A 10,019-nucleotide genomic window follows, 5' to 3' on the forward strand; every position below is an offset into this window, starting at 1 on the left:
CTGTTGCTGATGCAACAGATCTTGGTGGGCCAGATGTTAGGGCAGATTTTCCAACACAGAGTTCAGATGTTATGGTAGATGAGGAGCGCAGAATAGAAGATCGGCAAACACCTGGGACCAGCAGTAGTCGTCCAGGTCCAAGTAGAACCGATGATAGTTTTAGATGGAGTTCTCCATTGGACTTAGGTGAAGATCATAGAACATGGAGTGCTCCCATGTTCACCAAAGAGGATATAGAGGCCTCACATCAACATCATTCCTCAACCAGCAAAGCTTTAGGAGAATTGCACCTTGGGAAGTTCTTTCAGAACAAGCTTGAATTGAAAACCAAAGCATCAATATTTGCGATGAAGAATAATTTTGAGTTTATGGTGAAGAAATCTGGGACTGATGTGTGGTACATTACCTGCAAGGATCCTGATTGTGGTTGGAGATTGAGGGGTAAGAAAAAAATGTGATCTGAAATGTTCGAGATTACTGTATACAACGAAGTACACACTTGCTCACAAGAAATTCGAGATAAGGACCACCATCAAGCATCACCGTGGGTTGTTGGGCACCTAATCAAGAGGAAATTTGCTACCGATGGTACTCGGTACATGGAAAACAACATAAGGGAGGACATGAAGCACCATTTTGGGGTCGAAATGAGCTATGAGAAGGCGTGGAGATGCAGAGAAAAGGCTCTTATGTATGTCAGAGGGACACCTGAGGAATCATACTCCAAGTTACATGGATACCTGTGTCAGTTGGAGCATAAGAACCCAGGTACAATTACTGATTTTGTAGCAGAAGATGGTCGTTTCTTGTATTGCTTCTTTTCCCTCGGTGTTTCTAGGCGTGGCTTCCAGTACTATCGTCCTGTAATTTGTGTGGATGGTACATTCTTGAAGAATAAGTATGGTGGCCACATGCTCTGTGTTGTTGCGTTGGATGCGAACAACCAGTTGTTTCCAATTGCGTTTGCATTGGTGGACAGTGAGAACCATAACTCTTGGACTTATTTCATGAGAAAATTGAAGGAAGCCATAGGGGACGTCGAGAACCTTGCTTTTGTATCGGACAGGCATAAAATCATTAATCATGCTTTGGAGCTTGTGTTCCCAGATGCGTATCACGGTGCATGTTATCATCATATCTGTATGAATGTTGTGGCAAAATTCAAAATTGACCACGTGCAAGACATCATGGGGTGTGCAGCGTACGCATTTCGAAGAACAGAATTTCACAAGTTCTTTGACAAGATTAAGGTAATTGATCCGCCCATTGCTCAATATCTAGAGGGAATTGGCTTTGAAAGGTGGAGTAGCACTTATTTTCCTGGTAACCGATACAATATCATGACGAGTAACTACGCAGAAAGCTTTAACAATAAGACCAAGGAGGCAAGGAGCTTTCCAGTCGCCACTTTTCTTAAATTCATAAGATTCACTCTTCAGTCTTGGTTTGCAGATAGACGTGAAAGAACTGCAAAAGCAACAACTGTGTTATCACCTGAGATGGAAAAGGATTTGAAGCAAATAGGTGATAAAGCAATTTTTTTAGATGTCCAAGTCCTTGGTCATCATGAATTTCTTGTGGTTGATGGTAATGGTGATGGTGAGGTGAACTTGGCCACAAAATCATGCTCTTGTGGCATGTTCCAAACCAGTGGCGGACGGAGTGTGTAACGAGTGGGGTCAACTGACCCCAGTGAACTTTTATAAATTACATGTACATATGTTAATATTTTTGTAATATTTTAAGTATTTTAATAATTAAATGTATTGACCCCACTAAAATATTTATATTTTCTTTTTTCTTTTTTAAGATTTTATAGTTCTGTTTATTTATTTCAAACTTTACCACATGTACTTTGTTTTTAATTCATGAGAATATTATTCATATATATTTTTGTTAATGGATGTTTTTTTTTTTTAATTTTTTTTTTACCCCAGTAAAAATATATTCTAAGTCCGCCCTTGTTCCAAACCATTGAGATACCCTGTGTACATGCTTTTGCTGCAGCCAGAAAAAGAAGCATAAACATTTACTCATTGTGTTCCCCTTACTATAGAATTGAGGCATTGAAGGACACTTATAAAGATACTATTTACCCTGTTGGGAACGAGGATGAATGGGTAATCCCTGATCACATCAGAGATACGGTTGTCGGCGTCCCCGTTGAGAAAACTCCTGTAGGAAGGCCCAGGAAGCAGAAAGTGGGTAGGCGAAAGACAAATCGCTATGCTTCACGCGGGGAAAAGATTGTCAAGCCACGTAAGTGTAGCAGATGTGGTGGTAGTGGGCACAATAGGAAGTCATGTAAGGCTAGGATTTAAAATATTGTCCTATGTAATTATTTAATTGATTTTGCTGCATTTATTATATGGAGTACTTCTTCTAATACTTTGTTGGTTTGGATGTCGAGGCAGACACATTATGTGAATTTAATACTTTTTTATTTAATAACTTTTTCAAAAAATATTGTTTGATAAAAAATAATATACAAAACTAACTATATGCTATACTATACAAGATGTGTAAGACAAAAATGTAAAGAGCATCACAGGGACAAATTCTGATAGAATAGGTCCACATACCACTTGGTCCTGAAATGCTGAATGTTCTCATCGATAACGGTATCGAGTGGTAGCCTGACGACCAGATGCTCGATATGTTTGATGGCAAACATACCACAATCCCCACTGCATATAATCGATTTTGTGTCAATAGAAGATAAAAATAACTTTAATTTTCAGATTTCAAAATACACTAATTAAATAGGGGAATACCTTGTCTTAGTCTGAGGACACTCCTCTGGAGGAATACGACAACATGAAAAAGGCTTTGCATTCTGCTCAGGATATACCTGGAGGTCATCATGGTCGTCAAACATGCCAGAACACCATAACAACGAAGGCAACAATAAGCACCAAGGCTTGATCGCTTCCTCCATCAGATTAGGACTGAGCACACTATGGTTGGAATCATAAATGTTGATGCACCACGTTGGAATGGAGACTTCAATGGCGATCCAATGTGCGACTTTCTCGACGTGCAAGGAAAAATATACTTCACTCACATTTTTCCATGATACAAGGAATTGATTATCATCTCCCTTCAACATTCTCAGCACTTCGTCGTCCCATGTATACTTAGTTTCGGTCTCTCTGAAATGATTCCAACGACCTAGCCACACCTGGGGGAAGGTGGTATTCATGATCGCAGCATCCTGCCGAAATGCAACATGGTAAAAGTGGCGTCGGCGGCGTAGCATGTGCAAAGCGGCATCAATATGCTAAAAAACATGAAAATTCGTTAGTACCACCAATATATTTTAAGATTGAATTGAAAACATGAATGTAATTTACATACCGAATCCCAAAGCCAAGTCTGGACTATGTGCAACTGCAAGAACCATGCCACACCGTGTGTCCCAGTATGGATGTTCCGGTCTCTCTTATTGTCGATCTTCCCGATGATCCACTTATGGAAGCTCTTCACCTGCTGTGGGTCACACTTCCTTAGTGGTTCAGCAACTAGCCCATGTTTATCTAGTCTGATCTTCTTTGTTGGGTCGGTGAAGTCATCAAAACGCTTGGGCCTGCGTTTCTTCCTGACAACTTCAAGGACAGCTGCCTCCTCGGGCTGCAGTACTCGTACACTGGGACTATCAGCATCACTGGCATCCTCGGAATCTGATTCCCACTGTTCTCACCGAACTTACTCACGAGATAAGGCATGGCCTCAAAAGCCCAGTAAAGAAGCGCGGGTGCATAGCAATTGAAACTATACTTCGCCTCCTTCTGTTTTTTGCTTGACCCCTCTTTCTTCTTCTCCTCGTAGTGTTTCAATTGCTTCTTCATGTCTTTCTGAACTCCTTTGCTAACATTCTTAAATGAAAACTTCCCCCATGGATACTTGAAAAAGTAATCAATATGCTCAACCATCCTCAGGGAATCTCCCCATATCGTCGTTGTCTTCTCTGGGGCATTCAGTACCCCCTCTATCAAATAGCACAAACCCAGCTTAAATGCATCTTCTGGGTTTGTGGAGGCCTTCAATGCATCTTCCAACTGACCAAAACTAACCTTCGAATCACCATTACAATATTTCTGGATGATCTGATCACTTGAAAGATGCTCTTTCAACTCATCTAGGGACGGTGATTTCCCAAAATGTTGCCCGGTAACTAGGGAAAACTCTGCAATACCAAATCTACACAGAGTGTTGCCCAGGTAGAACTGACCCTCTTCAGGCTTCTTGCTTTCTACCTTACGCAACATTAGTTGATGAAGCAGAACCCCAGAAAAACTAAACGGCTTTGCCTTAAAGAACTATCCCAACGGGCATGCCTGTGCCCATTCAATAAGACCATGCCTCTGAAACTACTCTATAAGGGTATCCAAGTAGGCACTACCCCTATAAGTGACACGGCTAGGAAAGTGCTTCTCCAACGGCACAATAAGGTCAGGCATCTGGAAAAAAAACAAAAAAAAATGTTAAAAATGTAAAACAATCTGGTCACTATCGAGGCAGTTACTATCGAGCCCTATCGAGTCCCATCGAGGCAGAAACTGTCTAGTCTTATCGAGGCCTATCGAGGTGGGTTCTAAAAATCACAAAGAATAATATCATCGGGTTACTATCGAGTCTTATCGAGGCCTATCGAGGTAAGGCCTAAAAAATCCCAAAGTCTCGTAGTATCGAGTCCTATCGAGGCCTATCGATTCCTATCGAGGTAGGTCCTAAAAATCCCAAAGCCTTGTATCATCGAGTCCTATCAAGGTAGGTCCTATAAATCCCAAAGCCCCGTATCATCGAGTCCTATCGAGGTATAGGCTAAAATTTCTATAAGCCTAAAATTTCATCGAGTCCCATCGAGGCCTATCGAGGCACAGTCAAATCCAGTCCCTATCCTATACTATCGAGTCCTATCGATTTCTATTGAGTTGCATGAAAAATATCGAAAAAAAACCCAGATTTCTTCATTCCCCAGCCCCGATCTATCCTATGAACAAAAATCAACAAAAAAAACCAGGCACATACACATATTGCAAATTAAAAACGAAATCCCTCACCTTCGCTTTCTTTGGGGTTGTTTCCTAAAAGTTTGGTCGGCTTGCTTGACGTTTTCTCATTCCCCTTCTCCGATCGTCAACTCCAACCCTTTGGGAGCCCTTGTTCGTGGTCGTGGAAGACAATGATGGTTGGGTTCTACAGATTCAATCGAGGCCTATCGATTTCAAAGTTTGCTTGGTTCGGGAATTTGGGAGAGAATACGGAGAGTTTGAGAATTATGCCAAGGGTATTTTGGGTAGTAACGTCATTAGTAGCACAAAAACGAGAGTCATATAGGGATAGAGTATTTTTTAAATGTAGTCACTTATTGCATTAAAACTCAAATTTCCCTTTTATAATAATGCTAAATTTAATCCATATTATAAATTTTAATAACCAATAAAAAAATTATATCAAATGGATTTTCTAAATTTTAATTAAAATTTTGACTAGGTCATTGGGCCAATTCAATTCAACTTTTCACATATCCAATAAATTTCTCTTAGGCTGGTTTGGATGTTCAAGACCGTGTGTATGGGTTTAAACTTGATTTAAACCCCACCTTTGTAAGACTTAACTACACGTACAGAAAGTAAAGAGAACAAAACATACAGAAGCAAATCAACCAATAGCACAGAAAGATGTTTAGATTGTAATGTCAATTGAATACATTATTTTTATTATCAATATTATACATGCATCTAAAAGAGAACCCATTCTTAATGAGAAAACCACAAATTTGATCAGATCAGAGCTAAGATACACCCCTTTGGGAAGGAAATATTTCAAATTACAACACCCAGTTTGGGAGAAGAGAAAAAATAATAATAAACAAATATAATATAATTAAAAAATACATAATCTTTTTGATGATCTAAATTTTCCTCTCTGGTTGTTTAACCTAATAGTAGTAATAACTTCTTCCTCCTGCCCAGAATTTGTGGGCCTTTCCTCCTTGCATCTATCTGAATAATAATAATGTCTTCAAATAATGAATAAGCAGTAAGTTTATGAAAAAGATTAATTTGGTGAGGAGAAGCATAGAAGCAAGTATTCTTAATACTCATGCCACCATCTGCTCCTGCTCTATGTACAGCTGCTCCACCCATGGTGGAAGTACTTCACGAACCCCCTTGTTGAGATTATAGTGCTGCTGCTTCCCAGCATCAAACAGGCCAGACCTCTCAGTGGATACATCCTTGACAAGGGAATTGACCCAAGACACATCTGGTTCATCTATGGTTGATGGCCTCAATGCTGCTGTGGCAGTTCCACCATTGCTGTTTCGGAACCCAAAAGAAGCAGACTTTCTCAGCTTATTCAACTCATCCCCTTGAACTGCCCAATCCAGTTTCCCATTGGGTGAGCTCCAATCTGATAAACTAGATGAAGACATCATAGATGCCGAGTTGGCAGCTGTTGTGTAGCCCAGGTGTGTGGCTGCACCGCGGTCTATAAAGCTCTGGCTTCGCTTGGCAAAGGCAGAAGACCTTGAGTTCATAACTGCTGCCGCCATAGAACCGGCCGAGTCAAACCCAAAAGTCGTGGGCTTCCTCACAGGAGAGGATGACATGGTGGTTGGGTAGCTTCCACGAAGTTGGTTCATGTTTTGGCGAATCTGATGCCCGGTTGGAGATTGCAACTGGGTTTGTGTTGAGGCTTTTAATGAAAATCCCTGCATTTGAGACAAAACAGAAGGATCGAGGGATCCAAATAAATCGTCAAGGTTAGATTGCTTTGAGTATGAGGGTGAGGAGAGACGAGATATCTCATCCAATAAAAACTGCTGCTGTTGGTTGGCGTGACTTTCCAGCCCAAGCATCTCCATCTCCAACCCCAAATCTCTAGCACACAAAGCAGTCTTTAATCGGCTACCAGGGAGCTGAAGAGCAGGTGGGGTGTGGTTAGCTTTGTTCTGCCACAACCCTCCATTCTTGGGGGATGAAGAGTTTGCCATTGGAGACATTGGCGGTGTTGAAGTTGCAGGCAATGGCAAAGATGATGGACCAAGAGCTAAAGGACTCAAAGTCGCCATGTCCGCAGCGCTGACTCCTAGAGACCTTGGTGAAGGCATGGCTGAGCCTGTTGAGGCATAAACAGGGCGCAATTCGTCATGCTTGTGAGCAAAGAAGCAGACTTTTCTTGTGCATCCAGTCTCATCCTTGCAAAGCCGAGTTCGGTACTGAGCGGGATGAAGCCATGACTCGAAAACTCCATGAGCGTATTCACAAGAGTCTCCCTTCTGGCACGACCCTTTCCTGAACTCGGGGCAAGGGACACAGCTGTAAGGGTATTTCCTCGGGTCCCTCCTCCTGGCGTTCTCCCCGGGGTGAACAAATGGACACTCAGTCCAGTCATGAGAGTAGGCCCTTGAACAAGGCTTAATCTTGAAACTATACATCCTGAAATCGTCAGAACCGTACATCCCATTGTTTATATCTGGTAAAGATACATCAATGGGGTATTCTTTCTTCTCAGCACCCTCCCTTGAGGCCAAAGGACTTCCAACCTTCTGTTGGTCCTCCTCATCTTCTGTAACGGAGTTCGTCTCGCCTCTAAGCAACATCTCCATTGCTTTCCTCCTTGAACTGCAAGGCCCCTTAAAGCCTGGGGCAAGCAAGTCAATAGCCTTGCTTCCATTAGCGCTAACCAAATCAACATCAGCCGAAGCATCAAGCAAGAGCTTCACAGCCTCCAGCGAAGAGCTCGAGGCTCCGGACGTGGCACAGTGAAGGGCTGTGACTTGGTCCGAACCACAAGCCCTGTTGACATCGACCTTGCCGGACTCGATTATGTACTTCAAAACCTTGGCGCTTCCAAACATGGCAGCTATCATAAGAGGAGTTCTCTCTTCAAATCCCATCTTTTTGGACCCAATTCTCCTACCGTACCAGAAACCCGTCTGGTCAACGTTGATACCCTTTTCTTCGATTTTACTCCTGAAGGCCTCGAGATCGTCCGAGGCGGACAATTCGAGCAAAACAGAGCATTTACTGAAAACCCCATCATTCTTTTTGGGAAAATCGCGCTCCATGATAACCTTTGAGGGGTTATTATTAACTTTATTCTTTGAACCACTGCACATACCCAAAAGTCTCCTGCAAAAAATTGAAACAAAAAGAAAAGGTCAGAATTATACTTGTCTAAAGTTCAGATTTTGAAACCAAAATAAATCTTGTGAAACTACATGGCCAAATTAAGGAAGAACAAAATGGATTGTACCCAAAAAAGGAGATAATTATTATCTGAATCTAGATTAAGACTGTTTTTGTAACCCCCCAAAAAGATTACTTTAGGTATTACTATAACATTACAGCTAATCCCACCAATCATGAGGCATAACAAGCATACTTTAACCCAAAATACTAAATCCACAGACAAAAATTTTTGGATAACAAATGAAAAAAAAAAAAAAAACCCGTTGGGGAAAAGGAAAAAAGCATCCATACATATTTAAGGGTCTAAATTAAGAAGAAGAACAATTCGGTTTCGTACTGTACCTTTAGAGTAGTTATTGTTGAGAAGGAGAAAGGTATTCTTAGGTTTATCTTTGATTTTTAAGAGAGCAAAAATAATTGCAGAAGACCTCGTTTGAAGAAGCTTGAGTAACCAGAAGATGGAAGATGGGTCTTTATATATTCCCAAGCTAGAGTTTGAAGGAGCAAGAAGGTTAGAGGAAAGTGTGACTTTTCTTCTCAGCTCCTTCATACTTTCTATTATTTTATTAATAAAAATCTCAAATCAGTCAAAGTCAAAACTTCAAAACTGTGTGGGGCCCACTTCTCTATCAAGGATTGGATCCTTAAAAGGCCTAAGCCTATTATAAGCTTCTCCGTCCATGTAGCTATATGTCTCTTCCTTTCCTGCTAAATGAAATTCAAATGCATATGAAATTTAAATTCATCCTGAGTCATCTGTAGTCTCATTTCCTTCACTAATAGTTAACCGCCTCAACGGGTTGAGCTTCACGTGTCATGGAGTTCCAATCTCTTCCCTCACGCGGCCCTAGCTAGTCTCAATTCTCAACTCTCGATTAGTATATGTTTACTCATCTTTTTCAATTTTGTTTTCTGATTTTACTAAATATCTTCTTATAAAAAATTAGGGAATTTCTTTAGTGCATCCTACAGAGAGAGCTGCACTGCTGCTTTTTTTTTTTTTTTTTTACAAATTTTTAGAAAATTTTAAACAATTTATAGTGACAAAAACAAAGTTTAAACATATTGTTTTCTAGACACATAACAAAATAATCACGCATGCAACAACTTGTTTGAATATTGTATTGGATACTGTAAATTCTTCATAATTTTCTGAAAATTTACAGAATGATTTAAATAACTATAATATACACAGTCATAAAAAAATTGTACCAAAAATTATTCACCGGGTGCAAACAAGTGCAACTCTTTTTGTGAGTTGCACCATATAAATACCCACATAGGGTAGTCCCCTCTAGTTTTTAACTTGGGAAGTGTTTTCGGTGCAAATTATTTTTATGGTCGTGTATATTGTAGTTATTTAGAGCATCTTGCAAATTTTTTAGAAATTCCAAATATTTTACAAATGTAGAAAACAAAGTTTAAATAGTTTGTTGCACATATGACTATTTTTTTATGCGCGTGGAAGGTAACCTGTTTGAAACTTATTTTCAACACTGTAAATTATTTGAATTTTTTTAAAAATTTGCAAGATACTCTAAATAACTACAATGTACACGGTCATAAAAAAATTCATCGAAAATACTCCCCGTGCCAAAAACATCAAGGAGGTGCACCAATGTACCCCTTTTGGGAGTACAATGGGGATTCCTCCAAAATTATATAATTTCCTATTTGTTAATAAATCTTTACCCATAAAAATAGAAAATGGGATCATTTTCGTAATCTAGAGTAAAATCGAGTTGTTCTTTTTGTATGTGTGATAATCTTAACACATGTATAAATTTGTCAAAATCTATAATTTATTAGGTAGTTCTT

The 10,019-nt window shown here is 40.0% G+C and overlaps 2 protein-coding genes across 2 annotated transcripts; both read right to left on the reverse strand.

The window, feature by feature from the left end:
- Nucleotides 1-2,494: 2,494 nt before the first annotated feature.
- LOC133798262 (uncharacterized) lies at nt 2,495-5,415 on the reverse strand. The gene is made up of 3 exons (XM_062236498.1): nt 3,358-5,415; nt 2,775-3,280; nt 2,495-2,687 (listed from the first exon to the last, which is right to left on the reverse strand). Exons 2-3 carry the CDS (start codon nt 3,257-3,259, stop codon nt 2,546-2,548), a joined length of 627 nt encoding a protein of 208 aa, XP_062092482.1. The 5' UTR covers nt 3,260-3,280; nt 3,358-5,415; the 3' UTR covers nt 2,495-2,545.
- Nucleotides 5,416-5,672: 257 nt separating this feature from the next.
- Nucleotides 5,673-8,702, reverse strand: LOC133798263 (zinc finger CCCH domain-containing protein 29-like). Its single transcript, XM_062236499.1, has 2 exons — nt 8,544-8,702; nt 5,673-8,141 (listed from the first exon to the last, which is right to left on the reverse strand). The coding sequence occupies exon 2, from the start codon at nt 8,126-8,128 to the stop codon at nt 6,107-6,109; it is 2,022 nt and encodes a 673-aa protein (XP_062092483.1). The 5' UTR covers nt 8,129-8,141; nt 8,544-8,702; the 3' UTR covers nt 5,673-6,106.
- Nucleotides 8,703-10,019: the final 1,317 nt, after the last annotated feature.

The sequence above is a fragment of the Humulus lupulus genome, chromosome 8 (genome assembly GCF_963169125.1).
Source record: "Humulus lupulus chromosome 8, drHumLupu1.1, whole genome shotgun sequence".
In the NCBI taxonomy this organism is placed as follows: Eukaryota; Viridiplantae; Streptophyta; class Magnoliopsida; order Rosales; family Cannabaceae; genus Humulus; species Humulus lupulus.